Here is a 27400-nt window from a genome sequence, read left to right on the forward strand (position 1 = left end):
TTCATATATATCCTTTAGACATAAAAATAATTCATCTTTTAAGAAATTCATTATGGTTCATTGAAAAATATAATTTTCGTCCCTTTAAAACGCTAAGTCACCAGCAACGTCCTTATTAAAACTTAAGACAATAGAAAGCATATTCTATTATTGGTAAAATATGAAAACAGTGGTGGGCATAGTAGAAAACACAACAGCTTCATAGTTATTATAAAGTGTTATTTTAATAAAGTGCGTGCTTTATAATACTGCTTTTTACTAAAACCATAATTTCTTTCGGCAAAAAAATAACAAGTATAACCTATGGTAGATATTGCTAACATTATGTATATTTTAACATATGTGCATATATAGTTGTTGTATGCGTAAGCCACTGCACATCCTAAAGCATGATAGAGCTGATAACACCCAAAACCAGTTTCTTCTTCTTCTTTAAAAATGAGTCCAATAAATGCTGAAAGACAAAAAATACAATGAAGCGTAAACTTCTAATCAGGATATTTTGCAAAAACCAAATTCAACACTTGCTTATTTAGATTTTTTTTTCAAAAATAAAAAATGCGTATGTCTTAGGTGTCCCTAATAGATATTTAAGCGAAAAACTCATGACCACCGGTTAATTTTTTTTCAAATCACTCGTAACCACGAAAGTTTCAATGCCGATAAAACTTGGAGTTGTTACTAAAATCAATCTTTAACTCTTTTTTATTATTTCCAGCAATCAAACAAGGATATATATATATATATATATATATATATATATATATATATATATATATATATATATATATATATATATATATATATATATATATATATATATATATATATATATATATATATATATATATATATATATATATATATATTATCAGGGTGGTCCTAAAATGCATGTCAAAAATGTAAAGGTAGGTAGAGGGGACATAAATAAGCATATTTCGGATAGGAATGTGTGTGCGGTAATGGCACATTAAAGCACTAGCTTGTACAGCTGTATGAATCAGAGGAAACAGAAAAGACAAGTAAAGACAAAAGAAAATAAAAATTTATCAACAGTTTACAAGAGGTGTTCGAAAGTGCAGTCACCAACATCGATACAAGATTCACAGCGACGGCGCATAGATCGGCTTACATTAGAACAGAAGTTAGGCATGTCGAGTACATGTAAAGCAGCAGCAGACAAGCTGGCAGCAAAATCTTCTTGATGGGACTCTCGTACACCAGGCTTTTAATATGACCCCAAAGGAAAAAATCCTAGCAGGTTAAATCAGGAGAACGTGGTAGCCAGGGAACTGGACCACCCCGTCCTATCCAATGCTGGCCGTAGACAGCGTCCAGGTGATTTCTGACGCTCCTTGTACATCTTCTGAGTAGCTAATCGTTTCCTTGTGCAGCCCCATACATGAAATGCTCGTCGGCAAACTCCACATTGGTGAAACGATGTATGCTGTTTGAGATCCGAGCGGGAATCCAGCTAGCAAGCGCTTTCAGCGCTCCCTACCGGCTCAAGGCGGCATTACCGCGCACAAAATCCTATACGAAATAGGCTTATTTAAGTCCCCTCTACCTACCTTTACATTTTTGACATATATTTTAGTATATATAGGTATACTAACAAACCCTGTATATATAGAATGCCTCTTACGAGTCCTTCTATATTAAATGATAAGCTTAGAACAGATGTTTCTTATCAAGTTTGAGATATAGAAGTCGGTCTCTCACAAAGAGCCATAAAAAGCCAATATAAAACAGATAAGGCTAGATAAAAGATTACTTTCTCATGCTAATGGGCAATAATTCGTAGATAAAGTACGCATTAAGATAGTTCCAAATATTCCCAGCGTCAGAGTAGCGCTATCCTTTTAGCGAATCGAAATTTCTAAATTTTATCATTTGAATGACGCTTCATTAATATAAAAATATCCTTGCAACGAGCTTCCTTTTACAACCCTTCTTTAAATATCAAGAGCGCCAAAAATTCGTGGCTTTTTCATATTTTTCATGGCCAGATAAATCTGCGCCAATTCCCTACATTCCAGCTGGGGAAACCACTAATGTAATCAGTGCAAAACTCCAGCGAACAATGTTTTCAATACTTAATATAACTTAATAAAATGCCTTCTTTATCTGAATAACCCTAAGTCTCTTAAATTATCTAGCCTTTAAAGGCATATAATATATATATATATATATATATATATATATATATATATATATATATATATATATATATATATATATATATATATATATATATATATATATATATATATATATATATATATATATATATAGTTATGTCCCACAGTGGACTGATCATTAAGACACGGTTCCCAGCAGCTCACCGAAGTCAAGCATCACTGGCTGCGGTCGGTGTGCGGGTGGGTGACCACTTGGATCAGTCTGCGTAGGGACCGAGGGTGTGCGGTATTGGTCCTCGTTAAACTGTTCTAGCGTAAAGTGCTCGATTTCGTGTGCAGGTCGTTGGACTACCGAAGCGTGGGTGCCATCCCCTCTGCGGAGGATCAAAATTGTGACGGCATGTCTTCGGATCATCCTCATGGATGTTTCCCAGACCGTCGCCAATAGACCAGTGTGCAGATCTAGTGCGACGTAAAGGAACAACAACAACAATATATATATATATATATATATATATATATATATATATATATATATATATATATATATATATATATATATACCAGGAAGGCAACTCAACACGAACGGAAAAAGCATGTTGCGGTATGCAAATCTTATGCGCAGCTTATCTCGCAGTCGTGAAAGCAGGCTGCGGTAGCGACACCTCTATAATGTGTATAAAAGTTGAGATTTGACAGTACGTTTCTCATACAAAAATTGAATTTGACCGATTTTCCTACGTTAAAAAGTTTTTGTTATGCCTCGTGTAAGAAGGAGAAATGCCTACCAGCACGTGTCTGACTTTGATTGAGGTCGAATTGCAGCCCTCCAGAAACGCGATTCATCATACCGAAGTATTGCTGTTCGCGCTGATCGAGATCCCATGACTGTTAGCAAAATAAGGAATAGATGGGTCCATGACGGTCATAAGGAACACCGTGCAGGATCTCAGCAACCCCCATCACTAGCACCCGAGAAGACAGACATGTTATCCAGAAGGCCTTAAGGAATCGTACAGCTACGTCACGAACCCTGAGTAAACAAATGGGGTCATTTGCAAAGATACAAATGTCAGCACGAACAGTTTGACGACGTTTGCAGCTGCATGGACTGCCAGCACGGTGACCATGGCTCCGGCTACCCTTGACGCTGCAGCACAGGCAGGAGAGCATCCAATGGTGTGATCAACGATGAACCTGGAGGCAAGAATGGCATGTCGTCGTTTTTTCAAACGAATCCAGGTTCTGTATACAGCATCATGATGGCTGCATACGTGTTTGGCTGCATCGTGGAGAACACCCATTGGCAGTTTGCATTCGACATCGCCATACTGGCACATCACTTGTAGTTATGGTATGGGGTGCCATTGGATACACGCCTCGATCACCTTTTGTTCGCGTTTGCCGGCACTTTGAACAGCAGCCGTTACATTTCTGATGTGTTAAGGCTAGTTGCTCTGCCTTATCTTCGAGACTTCCATAATGCTACGTTTTAGCAGAGCAATGCACGACAGCATGTTGCCTTAACCTGCACGCTCTCCTGATCTCTCTCCAATTGAAAACGTCTGGTCATTGGTTGCCAAACGACTTGCAAACCACCTCTAGTCAGTCACTAAGGTCGATGAATTGTGGCATAATATTGATGCTGCGTGGACAGCTGTACCTGTCCATAATATCCAATCTCTGTTCGAATAGATGTCCAGGAGAGTAACTGCTGTTACTGCTGCCAGGGGAGGTTGTTTTGAGTACTGATTTCACAGGTGATTCATCCAAATATCCTGAAAATTTAATCACTTTTTCTTTCAACTATTATGTATGTTCCCAATAAATATCATTCTTCCGTTATTTGCATTTCTTCCTGGTGTAGCAATTTTCAAGGCCATTAGTATATATATGATACCTTTACTTACCTTTTATCTGGCACCATATAATTCCTATAACAGCTCCCCACATACCAGCAACAACAAACATCATATTCGGCTCAGTTGAATCCGGGATCCAATATAGCATTCTAACGAGTAGAGCAAGCGTTACGGCTGCAGCAATTGTGAGAAACACATATCTACCTACGTACTTTTCTAGCAAACCATAGAAACAGGAAAACAGAGATATCGCGCATCCTGTGGATACCATGACTAAAGAAACATGCTCAACTCCCCATGCACAACCTATGAAGTCCTAGAAAATTATAAACAAACATGTATTTATTCATACTACTTTATTTATTGCAACAATAAGCAACAGAGTGTAGAATAGGGTGTGCCTTGGATTGGGCTCTGTTCTTTGAGGCTTTTATTGCACAAGAAATCGTCCGTATTCCTATTATTTTTATCTCAATATTTTATTATGCATGAATATTTTTAAATTTATTTTTTTCTCTTCTTTGTAATTGTTTACACATAATTTCATAATACTTATATATATATATATATATATATATATATATATATATATATATATATATATATATATATATATATATATATATATATATATATATATATATATATATATATATATATATATATATATATATATATATATATATATATATATATATATATATATATATATATATATATATATATATATATATATATATATATATATATATATATATATATATATATATATATATATATATATATATATATATATATATATATATATATATATATATATATATATATATATATATATATATATATATATATATATATATAACGAAAGAGATCTAAGCAATGTCAAACGAATAAATAATGAAATTAGTAATTTCCCTAAGAGAAGTAAACTCACAAGTAATTGGCTACCTAAAAGCAAATGTATATGTTCAAGGTCAAATCAGTTGTTAGAGACCAGAAGCAGCGAAATAATTATTACAATTATTAATTACGAGTTAAGATTATTTAAAGGAATATTATTACTGTTGCTCCTATAATGTATACACTATAGCCGAAATGTTTATTTCCAGAATATTTTTTATATATAAAATATTATGCATGAATATTTTTAAATTAATTTTTTTCTCTTCTTTATAAATTTTTATGCATAATTTCATAATACTTAAGATTAGGGCAAAACCATGCAATTAAAAATTAAGCTTAATCTAAATATTTGAACAATAATATTGGTAAAATTATTCCTAAGGCGTTTAAAATTTTTTTAATTGCATAAATACTGTTAATTTTGAAGCAGAAGTTAAACGGCTTTTCAAATGAATATTTAATTGATTAAATATTTCTAATACTAATGATACATAGTGTAAAAATAGTTAGTTTTAAACATAGGGTAAAATAGTGAGATACATAGTGTAAAAATTGTGTTAAAATAAATGTTTGTATTAATGCTAGAATTCCAAACAAAAAGTTTATTAATATCAAAATCGAATTAATTTCTTTTATCGCTTATGTCAGATGATCAAATATTTTCACAGTTAATTAAGTTTAATTTCTGAAGGTTAAAACTAAGATTGTTATCATGATTTTTAAGAAATGTAAATGCTTTAGGAAAAAAAAAATTTTTAATATTTTAATTAATAATTAATTAAAGCTAATAACATTTTCAATGTATCTGAAAACAAATTTAATAATTAAAATAATTAAACTATAATTTTACAATAGTAATACATAAAAATCAACCAAATTCAATAACCAAGTGATACAATTAGGAATATTTTTAGTAATAATTCCTTAATTGAGAAGTAGCTTATTATACACATCTTCCTTTATATCTTAATCACCACATCTTAATTAAATTGATTAAATACTTTAAAAACAACATTTAATTCTTGCTTTAAAATTATTATTATTTTATAGCAATAAAATATTTCTTGTTCATTAGCAATTTTTGTCCATATATTATTTTAACATTTTATTCTCATGATGTCGCATTAGTAATTAAATCTTTATTTTACAGTATTGACCAAATAAATATTTATAAAATTATAAAGCAAAACATAAAAGATCATAAAATTATAATACAATATAAAATTATCACAAATTATAAGATTATGAGAAAATTCTTAATTTTTTATTTTCTCTATCAACACTTTTGTAACTGTATTATTTGATTTCCGACTGCTAACTGCACGTGACTGAAATTTTTTTTGAGCATTTTTATTACTTATTGCTTTATATGATATGGCTTTGTTTTCTTTTCTTTTATACGGTTTCAGATGTTATTGCCTAATATTGCATGTTAGTTTAGCACTTGCGAAAACACATAATATTTAGAAAATACCATTTTACTAGATTAGAAAGCAACTCATGACGTCTATCTCATTTCCTTTCTCCTTCTGAGTCTGAAATTTTCTACTTTTTATATATAGTGGCTGGGTGGCGCAGTTGGTTTGTCGTCGGCCTTCTGAGCCCAAGTTTGCGGGTTCGATCCCCAGCCCAGACACCGGATTTTCGGGATGCAGAAAATCCTCAGCGGCCATGTCGTATGATTACGCGGCATGTAAAAGATCCCTGGAGTGCCTTATTGGCTCTTGGCATTTCCGGCAAAATTAAATTCCTAGTGCATTAACTAGTTATTAATAGTAATTAAATACCTAGTCTCGGTGCTGCCATCTAGTGTGGCAGAAACTAGACGTCCAAATTAACAGTACCAACGGTATCTCACCCATTGTGGTGGTCCTGAAAGAGTAGATACCACCTCTGGAGAACGCACTAGGTCTGCTTATCGGCAAGACCGATTGTGCAGCTCATTGGAAATAAAAAAAACTTCTTATATATTTGTTAATTTATTTTTATTTTCCATTTTACTTCATTTTATTTATTTTTTATTTCATTTTATTTATTTTCAAATTCATTTTCTTTTAATTTAATTTTATTGATTTTTAGTTTATTTATTTTATTTTAATTATTTCATATTTTGCTTAAATTATATTTTATTTCATTTTTTTTTTTATTTAACTTACTTTTTTTTTGTCATTTGAATTTGACTTATTTTCGATTTTTATTTTAAAACGCTTTGTATTTCTAACATTTCTATTTTCATTTTTGGCTTGCCTTTGTTTTAAGTTTATTTTTAGTGGTTTAAAATTATAAGGATTACTTCAACATAAATCTCTATTTGAAATCGAAAAACATAAAAAGCCAGAGTTAAATCAGAGATTACGTAATCCACAGAAAAATGTCGTTATAAAGTTTACTATATTTATGTAGATAATCGAAGATTATATGTTGTTTTCTTCCTTTCTTAAAAAATTCCATCATTAAAAATAAATTTTTCCATCCCATTGGAATGAGCAAAAAACAATGTTAAACAATTTAATTTTTTTAATTTAAAATCCATTGAAATAAACTGATATGTAATCAACACATTACTATATTAATTATCCTAATATTTAATTGTTTAAAAGGATAAACAGTGTGAAAAGTGTTTTTAATAATGCTTAAATTGCATTTATTTATTTCTCCTTCTAATTTCAAATTTCATCAATTATCGCAGATGTAGTGCTTAGTATAAAGCATTTCGCAGCGTTTAAATTAATAAAAGTGTTGCAGCAAAGAGTAACTTCTGATATGATATGACATGCGTTTTACCACCATAAATAATAAATTTTGATATAAATTATTAAAATCATTTAGTTATTTAAATAAATTATGCGTATTAACAACGAAGTATTGTTATTTGATTTCCAAATTATGAAACATATATTTATAATATGTATGCATTTACTTTTTTTTTTAAAAATGAATAGTTTTATTTTCAAATATTAGGAATATACAAGGTATTGATTTCTATAATCATTTCGGAAGAAAGGAAATTTGACTCGAACACATACACAGAGAAAGAAATCCCGGTAAAATTACCTTACTGGATGATAATGAAATTTCTTGAAGAAAAAAGAAATAAACAAATAAAACATTATTCTTATTGAAAATAAAACAAAGTACGACTGAATTTGGTAGTTTTTCCATTCACATGGTAATGGTCTTCTAGAAGTTCTGGTTTTCAAAATTGTAGTTATTATTATTATTAGAATAATTATAAGAAATAATTATAATTATTACTTATTACCAAACATTTAGTAAAAAATACAAAACTGAAAATAATCAAATGGCTTTTATGCCATCCTCTAATGTATCATGATAAAATTTCGAAATTTTAATATATATATGCTTAATTTTATGCCAAATTATAAAACCATATTTTATTATTAATTTTACCAAAATCATTACCAAAGTGCTTCAATAAATTTTACTCTGCTTTTCGGTGTTTCCACAGAGTCGGAAACGTGGTAAATTTTAAAATATTCTGGTAATTTCGGTCATACTTTTTTCTCAGTGTTTGGTCTATAATAAATTGTTAAAATATTTTATTATTATATCTAGGTATTTTCCTACTACTTTTATTTTTCCTTTTTCTCTTTTTCGGAGTGGCAAGACAGTAAAAACTAATGATACAAATCTTATTGTTTTAAATTGAACTGTGTTTTTGTTCCAACTTTGTACCTTAGTAACGAGAAATCAAATTTAAAGTGAATAAACTTTAATGTAAACTATGTTTGTCTTGTAGCTAACCCGTTTTCTTGTAGTTTTGACCATACTTTATTTTCGGTGCATAACAATATTTACGATTTTCAAAAATTAAATAATTACCTTTGTAAAATCCCCCATTATAAATGCTTGATGAATTCCTGTGAAAAAGAATATCGGTATAAGAAGAAGTAGATTTTTGTTCCTATGGAATCTAAAGGTCGTTAAGGCCATATTTATTGAAAACTTCACTTCACCACTTTTGTTATTTAAATTGTCTAGGAACAGCAATGTAATCAACGCTGAAAGAAAACTCATCAGCACATACACTGTAGTCAAAATATATCTGATTTCGTTACTCGGCTTTTCTAGATTATGCAAAATGCAGGCAGATTCCATACTACAAAAATCTGAACCACACACACAACTTGAGTTGAAGTTGTATTCTCTTTGCTTAGAGTGTCTTTGAAAAATGTAATGTGACATGCTTGATGTGACATGCTTGAAAGACGCAACCAAAAAATCCGAAAAAACGTGATGTTGTAGTCTCTAGTATTTTGACAGCGTTATCTGAAATCTGAAAGTTGATGACAGATAGATCGTTTTGCTCATTTTTAACAACAGTTTCTGATTTTGTTGCTTCTTCAAGAACTGAACTCAAACGGGATATTTCGGAATCAAAATTCCGTCCATCCCCAGGCTCATTTGATAAATAGTTGCCTTTACTATCTGTGGTAATTAAGGTTTCTGTTGTAGTCGTGGATTGTTTTGTTCTATTTCCTAAAGAACCACAGGTTTCTTCCAGAATAGTTTGGATTTTACCTTTCCATACATCCTTCTTTTCTTGTTTATTAAAGCCTTTTTGAATTAACTGACTCTTTTCGTTGCCTAAAGCTCTCATTTTCAAAAGTGATCCATTTGCAAATTCAATTAACGCGATTTCTTTATTTGTATTAAGAGCACTAGCTGGAAACGCGCCATTTTCTCCGAACAAGCTTTGCTTGGAAGAAAAAATACTATCCTTATGCTTCCGAACACTATTAGAAAATTGTGGACTATCACTCAAATTGTTTTTCAAAGTATTTTTTTCTTCAGGAGAAGATTCTTGATTAAGATTCTGAAGATCGTTTTCTGAGCACAAATTTGCATACAGAGAACATAAATCATTCACATACGTGCATTGGGAACTAAAAACAAGAGAGGATGCAAAACCAACAATTATAGAAACTGGCATCATCACACCAAACACAGGGTAATAGTTTGAAGACAAATAAGGGACGTACGCAAACATGGAAATCACCATTACAAGTTTACTACCGAATTTCTTAATCAAGTATTTTGGTAGAAACAGGCATGCAATACAGCCACATGCGTACTGAACAGCAAAGCATATAAGACCTACTTCTTTATTCATTGTACTTTGTAGGAAGGCTAATCCTTCAGAGGCGATGAATGATAATAGAAAAGTAAAGCTTACCAATACTAAGTTTTTTATAATTCTTGCTTTTGTGAATTCATTATAATTATCAGGTTTTGCATTTTTATCAGTGTCTCTACTGATTGCTGCCTGTTGTGATTGCTCCATATTTAAATTCTGCTTTTTGTTATCACAATGTTATATTATCTGTAAAGGAAAAGAGAATATTGATTAGTAGTACACATAATGTGATTATAAATAAAGTTTAAGCACTTTCAGAATTTTGTTTAAAAAAATCTGATAAATAATTTAAATAAATGTGAAATAATAGGAATTCATTTTACGTAAAAAAAAATTGTAAATAAATAAGTTATGAAGTTCAACAGTTTTACAGTTGTTCGAGAGATGTGGTCCTCTTTGTTCAGGGCACTTCTCTGTAAAAAAAAAATTCGAGAATAAATTACAAAAACTCAGGGTATGGTAAAACGAATCTTAAGGTGAGTAAGATTCGTTTTATCATAAGATCAATTTACAGAAGGAGAAGTTACGGAAGAAAAAAATCTGATATACCAAACTTTTAACCGTATAATAGCTAAATCACTCTAATTAAATAATTATTACAGTAAAAATTACGGTATAGTCGGACAGGTCGGAGGGGAGACACCAGACAAAGAGGAACACCCTACTCCTCCAGGTTGGGGATTAGGCGTGGGGCTAACAACCTCACCCTGTAAGAAAAAAAAGAACAATTGTTACGAGTTCTCAAAAAGCTAATATACCGAGACAGACGTCTCGAAGACGAACTGGAAAAGGATTTAAGGAACCGAGAGTAGGATCATGGAACATTCGCTCTTTGTACAGGAATAAAGGACTACAAATGTTGATTGATCAAATTGAAAACTATCAAATCGATATACTGGTAGTTGCGGTACGCATAAGTAAACTGCAGAATAACTGAATTTTCTAGCTTCTTTATTTATAGAGTCGTTCTCTTTTACGGATAATGTTTTCGATGGCCATGTCCGATGGCCACTAAGCCAGTTTTTCAAATTTGTAAGTTCTGATGGACTTTAGTTGAAATCCACTCAGAGTCTCATAAACTTGCTTCTAAACACCTTAAACGGAATATTTTTATGGACGATTTCATCATGACAGTAAATACAGAAAGTGATGCTATAAAGATTTACTATGAAATTCAGGATTTGATGTCACGTGTAAAACTACCTTTTGCAAAATGGATCAGTAACTCCAGAGAATTAAAAGAAATCTGGAATCAAAACGAAACTGATTTTAAACGAGAATCTATGGTATTAGGAGTTAATTGGAATACTGAAAGCGATACTTTTAATCAAAACATAGATGAAAGTTTGCTAAATTTAAACAGCAACCCCGCTACAAAACGTTCTCTTTTACAATCAACAGCAAAATTTTATGATCCTCTAGGTCTCTTTGCACCAGTTTTAGTTTTGGAGAAGATAATGTTTCAATGCCCATGATTTTGTGGCTTACAATGGGATGAGATATTACCACCGGACATTGCATCGAAATACAACAGATGGAGTACAGAACTGTCATTATTAAAGTATGTAAGGATTCCCAGGTGGATAGGAGTTTCGAATTTATCAAACATCGAATTTCACATATTCTGTGATGCTTCAATTTACATGCGCTCAACAACAGGCAATAATATTACAGTTAGATCAGTGTGCAGTCGTAGTCGCCTGTCTCCTGTTAAGAAAATTACTCTTCCACGTCTTGAACTGTTATCAGCTTTAACAGGAGCACGATTATTTCACTATGTTTGCAAAGAAACTAATATCCAGTCTTCATCAGCAACGTTTTGGAGTGATTCAACAGTAACATTGAATTGGAAAAAGGCTCTCGTGATAAAATTAATTAACGGTCGGGACGGAAAAATTCTTACTTGTATTCTTCGTATCGAAGGAAAACATATAACCCGTCCAATCCAACTGGTCATACCTTTGGAGGATGACTAGGGAGGGGTGGATGTTGCAGTACGCATAAGCAAACTGAAGAATATCTGAATTTTGAATAATGTTTATTTTGTTTATGTAAAAAAAGAATACCTTTGTTTTGGAATACTGTACGTTACGTTATCTTAGAATAAATATATCATTTTCATTGATGTTTCCTATTATTATTAGTTGATAATCTTCAATATAGATGTTGCGGTACGCATAAGCAAACTGCAGAATAACTGAATTTTGAATAATGTTTATTTTGTTTATGTAAAAAAAACACCTTTGTTTTGGAATACTGTACGTTACGTTATCTTAGAATAAATATATTGAAGATTATCAACTAATAATAATAGGAAATAATTGAATTTTGAATAATGTTTATTTTGTTTATGTAAAAAAAACACCTTTGTTTTGGAATACTGTACGTTACGTTATCTTAGAATAAATATATTGAAGATTATCAACTAATAATAATAGGAAATATCAATGAAAACAATATATTTATTCTAAGATAACGTAACGTACAGTATTCCAAAACAAATGCATTCTTTTTTCTACATAAACAAAAGAAACATTATTCAAAATTCAGATATTCTGCAGTTTGCTTATGCGTACCGCAACACTAGTTATCCAAGAAGTCAGATGGTCTGGAGATGGAATAATTGAAACGAAAAATCACACAGTTATCTATAGATAAGAAAAAACATATATTTGGAACTGGCTTTATCCTGAGTAAAAGGATAAGGAAATTATAAATAGATTATGTCACCAAATCATCCAGACTTTGTAAAATTAGAATTAAGGGAGCTTTTTTCAACTACAGTTTCATTACTTTTCATGCTCCAACTGAAGACAAGGACAATGTGGAAAAGGAGGAGGATGAACTGCATTCGTTATATGCATCCTGTCCAAAAAATGATGTCAAAGTGTTACTAGGGGATGCAAATGCCAAAATTGGCAAGGAAAAGGAATTTAGATCAATAACAGACCACTTCTTAATAATAGCAAAACTACGAGCTAGAATCTCCTACATTCAAAAGATTCGAGGAAAATGTTTGGAAAAGTTTGACTGTAAAGAACTAAAAGATGAGGCAATTAAGCTCAAATTCCAGAATCAAATTGACAGTAACCTTAAAGAATCTAAGGATAACTATAGGGAGGAAGATAGCATAAACGCTAAATGGAACTCTTTGAAGGAAACAATTATTAAGACTGGTAACGAGGTTGTTGTAAAAGTTAAGAAAACTAAAAGGAAAGATTGGTTTGATAGTGAATGCTACATGGCAACAGAAAATAAGAATGAAGCATATAAAAAGATGATGAATAAGGGACATTCTAAAAATGCTGAGATCAAATACAAAGAGACAAGAAGGGAGGAGAAGAGAATTCATAAAACAAAGAAGAAGGCATTTTTAGAGGATCTTTTAAAAATGTTGAACATTAAGATCTAATGAAAGCAGAGCTTTTTTTCTGGAAATAAACCTAGAACGAAAAGAATTCAAACACAAAACTACCCCATGTCGTGGCAAGAATGGAGCAATCTTGACAAATTTTGGAGAAGACAATAGAATTTGGTATTGACACGCACCATCTGTTTATTGATTTTAAAACAGCCTACGATAGTGTTAGCCGAAAAACTAATATCAGTCTTAAGAGAATTTAATATACCGGAGAAACTAGTGACGTTGATTAGCTTGACACTGAGTGAAACAAAAATCATGGTCAAGATACAGAATAGTCTTTCCCATCCAATAGAAATTAAAAATGGTGTACGACAGGGAGATGCCTTGGCATGTCTTCTCTTTAATCTAACATTAGAAAAAATAGTAAGGGACTCAAACATCAACACCCGAGGAAATATCTTCAACAAATCAGTTCAAATATTGGCTTTTGCTGATGATTTAGATATTATCGGTAGAACGCAGACAGCACTAACACAATCCTTTTTATGTCTGGAGAAGAAAGCCATTAAGATGGGATTAAGAATCAATGAAAATGAAACTAAATATATGCCCTGCACAAAAGCTGGTTATGAAGAAACACTGTTTGAAATTGGAGCATACAAATTCGAAGCAGTTGATAGCTTCACCTATTTGGGATCTAAGATTAACAACAAAAACGACACTACACAAGAAACACACACGAGAATCACGATGGCCAATAAGTATTTTTATGTTCTAAGAAAATATTTTAAGTCAAGCCTAATAAAAAGAAAAACAAAAGTGTTACTCTATAAATGTCTTATACGATCAGTGCTTACATATGCATGTGAGACCTGGACCCGTGGAAATAAAATATGATAGCTAGATTTGAGAGAAAAATACTGCGAAGCATTTTTGGTGGAATAAGTAAAAACGGTACCTGGTTTAGAAGATCAAACACGGAACTTTACAAGGCATATTAGAAACCTGATGTCATTATATTTATCAAAATTCAAAGAATTAAATGGGCGGGACACATTATAAGAATGGAGGATAGCAGGACAACCAAAAAAGTGTTCACTGCCTGGCCAACAGGTACAAGAAAAAGAGGACGACCAAACCTAAGATTTTTAGATTGCCTTGAAAAGGACCTACAAGTTTTAAAGGTAATAAGCAGGAGAACCTTGGCTAAGGGAAGAATGTCTCGGCGTAGGCTTGTTTAGAAGGCCAAGACCCATCCTGGGCTGTCGTGACAATGAGAAGAAGTAGAAAAAGAGAAATTACGGTATAATATGATACAGTAAAAATATATTTTGGGGATGATGTACGCCACAGTCAGTACTTTATACCACAATTTGATCCGGTATTTTTTTCGGTGTCTTTTGACTGAAAAGATGTCACAGAGGATTGGAGATAATTGAAAAAATATGTTTTTATTCGTCCGTAGTCCAATGACTGTAAAAAAAGCTAAATTGAAATTAATTCTTAATTGTCTCTGACACAAAAAACGTATAAAAGCAAAACTTGAGGGAATTAGCTTTTGATAGACATCCTTCGAATATAAGGTGTGAGCTAACTTCATTTCAAGAAAAAGTTCAAAAAAAGCAATAAATAAGTAAACAACAGCACGCTAAATGTCCGACCTATTACGCCATTAAGCTGTATCGTTCTTAGTTCCTATCGTCGCAGAAAAAGTATAAAGATTCTCTGCAACTATCGATGGTCTAAATTGTTTAATATTGGTTGATCAATTCAAATTTTTTCACCAATGAAATCATTTTATTTTTTATCACAATTTCTATTGTTTTCCTCATTTATATTTTAATTTTATTTTCGAGAAATGTTACTATATAGATGATATTCTAATAAATTTTTAATAATGGAATGTTAGGAACTGCAATTTCTTGAAGGAGGACATAGGTTCTTGGGATTAAAGGCGGAAACAAGCATCTAAGGACATTTTTGAAGCTGATAAACATTTATGACAAATTAAAAAATCTTTTTTTTCGAAAACTTGAAATAAAAAAGACGATTAAATAATACATTTTTAAAAGTATATTGTAATATAATAATACTTACTTTTAAGTGTCTTGAAATTAGTTTTAGTTTAAATTAGTCGTCGACTATTCTCGTCAGAATATACACAATTGAGCATTTAGTTGATTTTAAGAAAATGCAATAATATCTCAGGAATAAAGTATACTTGATATATCGATGTGCATAATTTAACCAGAAAAAGAAATTTATAGTGCCACATCTCAAACCAGTAAATTTGTTAAATTAAAAATTGCTTAACTGTTACTCAGAAATATATTTTTGCTTATGTTCTGAGAAATAAATTTTTCCTTATATTTATGAACAAAGATCTGCCAGAGTAGATAAAGAGTGAATTGCTTCATCATTTTTTTAATTGGATTTCTCTGTTCTCTACACATATAAAAAATTAAAAGGATGATTTTTTTCAAATCATTGGCGGAAAAAATGATTGAATTGTAGCAATAAAAATTAATGAATCATAAAATGTAATTTAAACAGATGGTGGGAAAAGTAATAAAAAAAAAACTTCTATAGTAATAAAAAAAATTTTTCCACATTTCTCAAGAAATATATAAAGATTTCATAATAATGCATTCTCACTGCCATAACTCAAAACAAAAAATTTATTAAACAGTATGAGATATACACTATCTAGCCATTAATGACTAGACACCCCTTGAACGGCAGGTGGACTCGTCTTGGTGGAATAAATACGGAATCTGTGGTGGGGGAAAGACCACTCACAACCAGGCGACGGCCATACGAGCGTTAACAGTGAAAATGAGTGGACGACGAGAGCTGAAAGAGGCGGAAAGGGGCATGATCATAGGCGCCCACCGATTTGGTCATTCCATACGTGCCATCTCCGACAAGTTCCAGGTACCACAGTCAACAGTTGGCGACGTCGTGTTGAAATGGGAACGAGAGGGAGTGAAAAACCGCAGTCCCGACCCAGCAAGCCCAAAATAATGTCCGACAGGGATCGACGATCTCTTTGACGTGTAGTGAAGGCAAACCGACAAATGTCGTTGGACACTGTCGCTACCAACTTCCGGGCTGCATCTGGCAGTGTTGCCAGTGCACGTACCATTCGTCGGGAGCTGATTGCAAGGATTCCATGGACGAGCAGCAGCACATAAGCCAAACATCTCTCCATCAAACGCCCGCCACCGATTTCAGTGGTGCAGAGCACGTCGCCAGTGGACAGAAGAGCAATGGAAAAGCGTTATGTGGAGTGATGAGTCACGCTACATGTTGTGGCACTCTGATGGACGAGTGTGGACCTGGCGAATGCCCGGAAAATGGTACCTACCGGAGTGCATTGTCCCCATTGTGAAGTTCGGCGGTGGAGGAATTATGGTTTGGTCCTGTTTCTCATGGTTTGGCCTTGGAGCCTTGGTAATAGTGCGTGGAACCCTGAACGCAGAAGGGTATAGAGACATCCTGGACAATTCGGCGCTTCCCACCCTGTTGCAACAGTTCGGTAACGGCCCGTTTGTGTTTCAACACGATAACGCTGCCATTCATAAAGCACATGCCATCACGGACTGGTTTGATGAAATGGAAATGCAAGAGCTTGACTGGCCATCCTAAAGTCCCGACATCAATCCAATTGAACATCTCTGAGATGAGTTGGAGCGCCGGTTGAGGGCCAGACCACAATGCCCCAAAACCACCACTCAACTCTTCGCCATGTTACAGGAGGAATGGCGGGCAATACCTGTCGCCGTGTACCAACACCTAGTGGATAGCCTTCCTAGAAGGGTTAAAGCTGTGATTTAGGCGCGTGGCGGCCCTACGCTCTACTAACTTGATACTAGCACCTCATGTATCCGAAATGAGGGGTGTCCGGTCATTAATGGCCAGATAGTGTATTCCATATTTTTAGAGAACTGATTGAAGAACATTCATATATTAAAATATTATTTTTCCATTTAAATCCTTTTAACTCGAATTTTTAAGCATACAAATTTAATTTTAAATTTAATTTTCTTTCAGGTTGAATTTTATTATTTAACCGTATTTACCACCGCGTAAAACGTAAAAGAGTCAATTTAACTTCTTCCGATTTGATTTTTCATTCTCTTGCCTATTGCTGGCACAACAAGTGAACCTTTTTCAGGATATATCATTTCTATTCCGTACTTAACAACCTAATTATTCATTATTCTATTTATGGGATAGTGAAAAATTATTTCTTTATTTTACATATATATATATATATATATATATATATATATATATATATATATATATATATATATATATATATATATATATATATATATATATATATATATATATATATATATATATATATATATATATATATATATATATATATATATATATATATATATATATATATATATATATATATATATATATATATATATATATATATATATATATATATATATATATATATATATATATATATATATATATATATATATATATATATATATATATATATATATATATATATATATATATATACAGGGTGTCTCAGTTAAGCGTTTCAGAACTTCTAAGAGGGGTAGGGGGCAACCTGACGACTCGAAATCATATAGCAATGTGGGGTCAGAAATGCTTTCCTGAAGCGGTGACGTACACAGAAGCAGCATAAAGAAAAGAGACCGTAAGTGAAAAATCGCTATAATAATACATTGAAAAAATTATACGGCCTCCTCGGTCACCCGACCTATCATGTCTTTATTTCTGGAGTCATATGAAAACACTGGTTTATGACACCCCTGTTGATAATGCTGGTTGCAAGAATCGCAGTAGATGCCAGAGAGATATGCCTGGAGTATTGCAGAATGGTCGAATGTCCATGCGCCGGAGATGTGAGGTGTACATTGTAGCCGGTGGCAGAAACTTCGAACACTTACTTTGGCCCATGTACCATATAATTTTTTCAATACATTATTATAGCGATTTTTCACTTACGGTCTCTTTTCTTTATGCTGCTTCTGTGTACGTCACCGCTTCAGGAAAGCATTTCCGACCCCACATTGCTATATGATTTCGAGTCGTCAAGATGCCCCCTACCCCTCTTAGAAGTTCTGAAACGCTTAACTGAGACACCCTGTATATATATATATATATATATATATATATATATATATATATATATATATATATATAACTTCCACGGGTGCCCCCTTCGTCGCAATGAGAATATCAAGACGATAGTCAATTTCAAACCAGGTAGAGGCAAGCATGTCAGCATCCACAGAGGCTATTGCAGTTGTAATTCAGGCTTTTAGGTCATCAATGCTCGACACGATCCTCCTGTAAACATTGTCTTTTATAAATCCCCAAAGAAAAAAGTCCAGCGGCGTTATATCAGGTGATATGGGTGGCCAAGGAATTGGACCTCCTCGCCCAATCCATCTTCCTGGAAAATGGTCATTCAAAGAACTACGAACGATGATACCCCAATGAGGTGGTGCACCATCTTGTTGCAAAAAGACACGTGGCTGAAGCTCTTCCAGTTGTGGATATACGAAGTATTTTAATATGTCTAAGTATACGATTGATGAGGCAGGAAGATGGATTGGGGGAGGAGGTCCAATTCCTTGGCCACCCAGATCACCTGATATAACGTCACTTGACTTTTTTCTTTGGGGATTTATAAAAGACAATGTTTACTGGAGGATCGTGTCGAACATTGATGACCTAAAAGCCAGAATTACAACCGCAATAGCCTCTGTGGATGCCGACATGCTTGCCTCTACCTGGCGTGAATTGACTATTGACTTGATATTCTCATTGCGACGAAGGGGGCACCCGTGGAAGTTCATTGACAAGGGTCATGAAACTTTTTGAGTCTATCTAACCATTTATGTTATTAATTTTAATCTATCTTTATTATTTTATGAGTTATTAAAAATCAAAATGATTCCGGGACTTTTTAAACAACCTATATATATATATATATATGTATATATATATATATATATATATATATATATATATATATATATATATATATATATATATATATATATATATATATATATATATATATATATATATATATATATATATATATATATAATACAAGAAAACACGAAGAAAGTTAAGAAAAACAATAAGTTTCATTTATTGCACATAAGCTGCAAGTAAACAGAACTCATTAGATAAGTACAAAATGAAGATAAAACAAAGAAAAATTATAGACATATGAAAAAAGGGGGGAAAATAATGAGTAAAAAAATAACAAACAACAGTTAAAAAAAAAAAAAAAGAAGAAGAAGAAAAAAAAAAAGGGAATTAAATTTTATTTAAAAAAACCGGAAAAAAAAGATATAATCATTTCATTAGCCCACTCGATTATATCCGCAAAAAAGAGTGCTTTCTGATATTGTATCAATAAAGCCAAAGCAAAATATATTAATACAATAGTGTGAGGAGCACTCAAAAAAAATTTTTTTACAAAAATTACAACAATTAAAATAGAAGACAATAAGTAAAAATAACGTGTAAAAACAGAAAATAAAATAAAATAAAATAAGAAGAAAAAACAGTATAAAACATAGACTATAAAGCTAGCAGTGAAATCAGATGTACTTACATGAACGGGAAATTTTTCAAGAATGATTTAAAAATGTTTTCGCAACAAAATTGCCAGATTACAAAATATGAAAACAAAAGCGCAAATTGAGTGTAACTAGAGGGTTTTGAAGTGCCGTTCTTACTGCACTTCTTAAGTGATTTGTTATTCTGTGTATTGATTTGTTAGTTACCAAGGATAATCCTTGGTAACTAACTTGGTATAATCATTATATTAATCTTCTGCATGCCCGGACTGGGATCTAAAATCAGCCCGGGCATTTTAGAGATATCGGCCCTCTACTTCACATAAACACCGCATACGCGGCTCCTAATGTATCATTTTTAGGCATTTTTTACTTATAAATTCTCATGAACGTAAGTTAATTTATCGAAGTAAGAAAGTAGATAAAAATTGCTTAATAATCCTTTATAGAATATATTTCAGTTTAAAATACATGGTTCTTATCAGGAAACATAGGTTGATAAAATCAAAAAGGTGAAAGATGAAGAGTAAATAAAAATATTTATTATACTACACATTATTATACTACTATGAATGATTTATGTAAACATTTTTTTAAAAATGCTTCTTCAAAAGTCATTAAATTAAAATTTAGTTTAATGACTTTTGAAGAAGCTCACTATTTTCTGCCACTTTATCAATTTTGTCGTCGCTATCTAATTTCATTAATAGATCTTTTTCTATTCCCATTACCATGAGATCATTCAAATTATCCTAAGATTAAATACTCCTCATTCGATTTTTAATTACTTTTAATGTGGAGAATGATCTTTCACAAGCCACCTGAATTATTGACAATGTTAGTAAACATTTTAATGCTAGACCAATTAAATCGTAAGAATTGGTCAATAAATTGAATCTCTGTAATATCTTGTAGCAACAAATAACACAATTTTTGCACGCACTGCGTGCCTCACATTTTAGACTTCTTCTTCTGTTTCCAAAGTAAAGTCGTTATTATCTTCATTTGAATAATCTTCTCTGATTATTTTATAATCTTCTATAAGTGTAACTGCAAGTGTAAGTGAAACTCTAAGCGCAATTCCTCCGTTCGGAGTTGCCGATAGGGATGCTTAATTGCCTGAACGGTTGCATGTAATTGGGTTACCATATTTTGTTATTTATCTTCACTTTTGGCTCATATTTAATTTTATCATATGATTCTATTATATCATAGTTTCTCAACGATGTTCGTAAAGGGAGGAAAAAGAAATCACAGACGCTGTAGAATATTGATTGATTTTGATTTAATTTTTTACATTTGTATTTGTGTTAAGTCTTTTTTTCACCACAAATTAAAATTCTGAAAACTTTATTTCCCCATTAGTGAAGTAGCATAGTATAAAAAGGATTATGATTTCTACCTCATAATATGAGATGATATTAAGATATCATTGAGTTTCATGTTGCGTCCCTAAAAATATAAGGGGGTGAAAGGGGGATGGACTTAAATACTATCTAGAATTTTAACGATTTTTTTTATGTTGATTTGAGTGACTAATGTATAAAACATGGTGCGTAGCATTTTTAAAAAGTGCTTTTTAAGTGAAGTAGCATAGCATAAAAAGGATTATGATTTCAACCTCATAATATAAAATGATATTAAGATATCAATGAATTTCATGTTGTGTCCCTAAAAGGATAAGGGGGTGAAAGGGGGATGGACTTAAATACTATCTAGAATTTTGACGATTTTTTTTATCTTGATTTGAGTGACTAAGGTATAAAACATGGTGCGTAGCGTTTTTAAAAAGTGCTTAAAGGTGCTTATTTTCGATTTTCATTTTTTAAAGGCCCTTAAAGGTGCTTTTCTTAATAAGTGTTTTTAAAAAGTGCCTTATTTTCCCTTTTCGAAAATGAGATTTATGAAAGGGAATGTCGATTTTCGCCACATATTATGTAAAAACGTGCTTTTCACATTTTTCTATTTCACGTTTTCAGAATTCATTCGTCCCGCAGTGGACTAATCGTTAAGACACGGTTCCCAGCAGATCACCGAAGTCAAGCATCCCTGGCTACGGTCAGTGTGCGGGTGGGTGACCACTTGGATCAGTCTGCGTAGGGACTGAGGGTGTGCGGTATTGGTCTTCGTTAAACTGTGCTACCGCAAAGTGCTCAACTTCGCTCGCAGGTCATCGGGCTATCAAAGCGGGGGTGCCATCCCCTCCGCAGAGAATCAAAATTGTGATGGCATGTCTTCGGATCATCCTCCGGGATGTTTCCCAGACCGTCGCCAATAGCCCATTGTGCAGCTCTAGTGCGACGTAAATTAACAACAACAACAGAATTCATTCAACCATGATCAATTTCAGCGTACCGTCAGTCCATAGCGTATGAAAGCGCCAATCATTTTACAGGTTTGGTGAAATACTTGCGAGTCCGCATGTGCGTCTAGTGAGCTGGGTTCGGTGAGATTCTTACTCTCTCATGCTGCATTTTGCAAGATATTCTCAATTTCAGGCTTTATTTTCCACCCGCTGAAATCGAACCGAAAAATCTCTTGATCATTTTTTAATGGCTAATATAATCAAGAAAACAGTTCTTTGTCAAATTCTAGTTATTTTATCATGATCATGTAAAGTCTGAGAATTATTTTGCATTTTGTCAATTTACCTAGTGCTTTAAAACATTTTTTGAGAGACTAAAATGTTCTTAAAAGTTGCTTATTTGTTGAAAGATTTGGCTCCGCACCCTGTAAAAGCATAGTTTATTTATATATATTTACTATCTAACATGCTAGCTAGGCAAGTGGGGTATCATTATCTATGTAAACACTAAATCGAATGAGAATAAAAACAAGCTGTCTGATTTAATAGTTTAACAATTCGAAAATTTATAAAAAGTTTCATGTGTAGAAAGGACAATTTTATGGCTTATACCATTTGATGCAACTGACATTGCTATCTAATCAAGTAAGGCATTTCTTCAAATTAAATTTTTTAAGCTTAATTCAAAAACATAGACCTTTGAAATAATTCTTTAGAAGAAATGATGGTTTATTGTATGAAATATAAAATTTTTGAATTACCTTTCACTCATAAAATATCTATAACATCAAAACTATTAGATCCATCAAATCAATTCTATTTTTTTAATTGAGTCTTAAAAATGCATAATAAATTATGTCAGACTTGTCTATACTACAATGTCTCAGAATTTTATTTTCATCAAATTAATTTACATTGCATTAAGGGATCATCAATTTTATTCATTTACACATTGCATATCAGGAATATCACTTTTATGAAAATTATTTTTTCCAATTTCTTAGTAAAATTGCTTTTTAAATTTTCAATGTCATACTTACATTTTATTATTGTAAAATTTAAAACATTCATTATTGGTATAAGATAATTTAATTAAAAATTATAGGATTTATTTTAGGACAAATTTATTGTAATATACAGTATATAGATTAAAATTTATTAATAACTAATAAAAAAACAATATTTTATTAAGAACATACTTTTTATGTATCATATTATTCTGTTATAGCCTTTTACGTGTTTTGTTTTGCATTTTAAATAATACAAGAATCAATTCAAAAAATAAAACATTTATAGTCAAGTGAAACATTTAGAACATTATTCATTTTCATTTCTTATTTTTTAATTTCTTCCATAAAAACAGTATTACATCTCTTTCCTTCTTTACCAGACAAACCTTACAGGATTATACGAAATATCTGAAATAAAAGAAAGAAATCACTTTCATGATAAAATTTCACCAACACATTATTAGAATAAGGAAGATTAAATACCATTAATTTGAAATCATTTAAGTCCTTAGGTATCCCTTTTAAACTTATTTTAAGTTTGACAGATATTTTGATTATAGTTCTAAGATTATTCTATACACTAATGAAAGATGGCAGGTATGTTTGGTTTTGTAGTTCTTATGTTTGTATTGAAATTTGTTTCAAGAAAAATAAATTGTATTTATAAGCGAAGACTCTTAAAAATGTAAGTATATTGAAAAATTAGTAAGGTACACTTACATACTTACTGTCATTAAAGAAAAGCTAAGTATCAAAAGATAAATGTGAAGTATAAATAAAAAGTAAAGTATCATTAGTTAACTTTGAATAATTATAAACAAAATGTTATGCAAATCATCATACACAAAAAAAAGTAGAGGGGATGAATGTAGAAACAGACAAGGAGATTGGGAATTTGCATTTTTAATAATTACTTTTTATATATAATATACTACCTTTCTTGTAATACTTTTCAATAATTACTGGAAAATGGGGTAACTTTGTGAGAAATAAGGTAAATATTTACCACACATATTTTCTAACTTGTTTTAAAATGAGATTTTCAAAAATTAAAAGAATTCTTAGGGAAGAATAAAATATTTATTTCACTAATAATTATAATAATAAAAAAAATTCAAATAATCGGACGCATGCTTTTACAATCAACAGAAATAAAGATTAAAATTTAAAAATAAAGAAATATAATCATTATTATATTTTATGTTATAATAATGTAACAAAGTTTGGCGAGTTGCTTGGCGAATATTTCAAAGTAAAGCTTTTCGCCAGTATGAATCTTTACATATATAAAAATAGAAATTATTTCTATTTAAAGTAATTAAAACTTTGATCGGAACAAATTATAATAAGTTTTAATTTTATTAGCTTAAAATAAATAAATATTTTAAAAGAAAATTTATCGCAAAAATAGTGTACTATACTCACCGATACTAAAATCGTGTGCAGGTTCCTGCTATATTAGTACATCAACTGCATTGAGATGGTCATCTCATAGTGCGAAAGTATTTTTAATGCTTTCATTTTAAAGAAAATGTTATTATTAAACTAAAAAACTGTTCCGTCTCATCTATACAAAAAATTTCATCCGATCATCCTCTTCTTAACGCCGCCGCCATTTTTATTTACATTTGTATTTGTCATCACATAAAATTGAAACGTCATAAAAAGCAAACGATCTGATTGGTTCACGTAAGAAATTGCCTGAACGGTTGCAGATATTTCGTGCAACCGTGATTTCTATATCACACGAGGATTTTTCGAGCAATTTTTGAAGAAATTTCACTTACAGTTGCACTTACACTTACAGTTACACTTACAGTTGCACTTATTTTCTCTTGTGTAATATAGCCATTACGGTTGCACTTATTTTCCTCTCGTGTGATAGAAGCATAAGTCTGAATTTTTCAGTTTTTCTCAACGTAAAGCTAAATTTCTTAGTTCAATCCGTAAATTTTCACCTATAGCTGTTTCGTCAAATTTTGGCGAGAGTTTGCTTAACTCATTTAGTTGGCCAGATTGAAGCTTGTTAAAATGTATTTCAGGGAAACGTTTCTGATCTAGATAGGAAAAATCGGCGAAAAATTTTCCATTTGCGGGAAACCGGCGTGCCATTGACGCTACAACTGTGCTGAAAATAATGTTATGGACGTTTATCTTAAATGCAGTGGTTTCATCATCATAAACTGTGTCATTTGACGCTGTCTTACCCGGCATCAATTTTCTTTTCTTCTATCTCTTTTGTGGAAACTTTGTTTGAATTTCTATTTCAGTTTCTTCAAATTCCTTATTTGCGCGAATAATAAAATCATCTGTAACATTTTGTACACCTTCAAAATCTCTCACTATTTTTTTTTAGTTCTGAGCATGTTTGTGATACCATTCCAAAAGCTTTTAAGATGTTAACTTTTCTTGTTGACTCGTTGACTGCTTATTTTGAAGTCTACATTGTATACAAATTACGTTTATAGTTACTGGCTGATTAAAAAAGTGCCTTTTTCAAACATGATAATAAACAGTTTAAATATTTTAAAATATACACGTTTAATAGATGTTACGCAGTTAAATGCTATTGAAATTTTTTTTGGTTATTAAATGCACTTTCAGCAGATATTTTCTTTTCAAAGCAAAGTTTTACATAAGTCTATCAGAAAATTTATCATGTATTTCTTTTAGAAATTTTTCTTAAAATTTATATTAGTAATATGAAAATAATAAAAATATTTGTTTTTTTATATAGGAGCACAAGGAATTTTCTAGAATTGTTTCTTATATTGTTCTGCAGAAACTTATACAATTTTTATATTGTTTCGCACGAATATTAGAATACTAGGTGCGGAAGAATAAATAAAAATTTTACTTTGTACCCGGTAACAGGATCCGGCAAAATTTTAGAACCGATTAATCTCTATTTCATAGTCTTGTGATTACGAATAAAAGTGTAAAATGTTAAGATTTTTTTGTAATTACTGTCTTCATATTGAGCATAAAATTTTAAATAAGAATATAATTATGTAACTTGTGTAAGATCAAACCAGGGCAGTATGCAATTCTGTCAAATTGACGCTAAGTCGTTTCATATTGTAAATTTTAATTCTTGTTAATTAAATTTAATTAAAAGTTAATTAATAAAAAGTAGTTTTTGTTAAAAAAATTTTGGAATTAATGTTTTGGAACATACGTTTAAAAAAACTGTAGAAGTGTTTATTTACAAAATTAACTGAACATAAAAGTAATCTAGATTCATTATATTTTTAAAACATCAAAAAAAGCTATTTCAATGAAAAATCTTGAAGGAATCGAAACGTATTTGGTATTCATTGTTGGTGTAATATCATGCTGTTTGGCTCCATTTTTTTTAGATTTGTCAAAAAAATGGTCAATAAAATTTTTCAAAATATCTATTATTTCAACTTTAAAGCAAATATATTGAGTCATAATGTTTTAAAATAACTAATAAAATTTCTTAAATTTTATAATAATTAGTTTAAATTCATATGTTTATTATTAGAGACATTTTTCAAAATTCTTGTTATGAAAAATAAATATAACATATTTGCTATTTAATAATTGCAAAATTATTAAAAACTTAGATACTGTTTTAAATATATTTATAGTAAAAATTTTGTTCCCTAAGGTAATATCGTAGAATTATTTTATAATGAAAAAACACTATTTAGTTTTAAGCCATACATTTGAAATAGTTATCAAAATCTGACACTTAATAATAGCAGAAAAGAATACTAAGAAAAGATATTAAATATCGTTAAACAATGGCGAAAAAATATTTTAGAATTAAAAATACCTTTCTTTAATTTTCAAAATTTTATGACAAACTTAAAAAAAAAATCTGAGACATTTTTGTTAATAAAGGAGTATTATAGGTGTCATAATGTGATAAATTGCTAACTTACTTAATTAAGAATCTTTCAAGATGTCTGCATTATCTGTTATAAATGTATAGTTGTTCTCTCTGTGGTATTTAGAACAAAAGTTGCTTAACTTACTACTGTCATATAGAAGCCATATTTATTCTTATTTTAGTTGTTTATTCTTTT

At 31.1% G+C, this 27400-nt stretch overlaps 1 protein-coding gene and 1 long non-coding RNA gene across 4 annotated transcripts; both read right to left on the minus strand.

Moving 5' to 3' along the window:
* Positions 1 to 204: 204 nt before the first annotated feature.
* LOC107456029 (UNC93-like protein) lies at positions 205 to 27400 on the minus strand. Of its 3 annotated transcripts, none has more exons than XR_015428733.1 (4): positions 27257 to 27400; positions 8750 to 10250; positions 4052 to 4319; positions 205 to 454 (listed from the first exon to the last, which is right to left on the minus strand). XR_015428733.1 is itself a non-coding variant. In XM_071181405.2 (4 exons), the coding sequence occupies exons 2-4, from the start codon at positions 9110 to 9112 to the stop codon at positions 219 to 221; spliced, it is 867 nt and encodes a 288-aa protein (XP_071037506.2). In that variant the 5' UTR covers positions 9113 to 10250; positions 15526 to 15959; the 3' UTR covers positions 205 to 218. The 3 variants fall into 3 exon arrangements, 2 of the variants coding, with proteins under 2 accessions (XP_071037506.2, XP_087006409.1); XM_071181405.2 differs by lacking the exon at positions 27257 to 27400 and adding an exon at positions 15526 to 15959; XM_087150283.1 differs by lacking the exon at positions 27257 to 27400 and adding an exon at positions 15526 to 15848 and having other exon boundaries at positions 10104 to 10250.
* Positions 23611 to 25689, minus strand: LOC147806142 (uncharacterized). Its single transcript, XR_015428552.1, has 2 exons — positions 24771 to 25689; positions 23611 to 23753 (listed from the first exon to the last, which is right to left on the minus strand). It is a non-coding gene; the product is annotated as an uncharacterized LOC147806142 (long non-coding RNA).

This window comes from Parasteatoda tepidariorum, chromosome 8 (assembly GCF_982258835.1).
Source record: "Parasteatoda tepidariorum strain Cologne lab strain chromosome 8, Ptep-v5.0, whole genome shotgun sequence".
Taxonomy (NCBI): domain Eukaryota; kingdom Metazoa; phylum Arthropoda; class Arachnida; order Araneae; family Theridiidae; genus Parasteatoda; species Parasteatoda tepidariorum.

Coding starts and splice junctions, on each gene's coding strand:
- LOC107456029 (XM_071181405.2), bottom strand. CDS start 9,112: ATGTCACATTACATTTTTCAAAGACACTCTAAGCAAAGAGAATACAAC. Junction 4,320..8,749: donor TAATGGGGGATTTTACAAAG/GTAATTATTTAA, acceptor ATAATTTTCTAG/GACTTCATAGGTTGTGCATG. Junction 455..4,051: donor TATATGGTGCCAGATAAAAG/GTAAGTAAAGGT, acceptor TTTGTCTTTCAG/CATTTATTGGACTCATTTTT.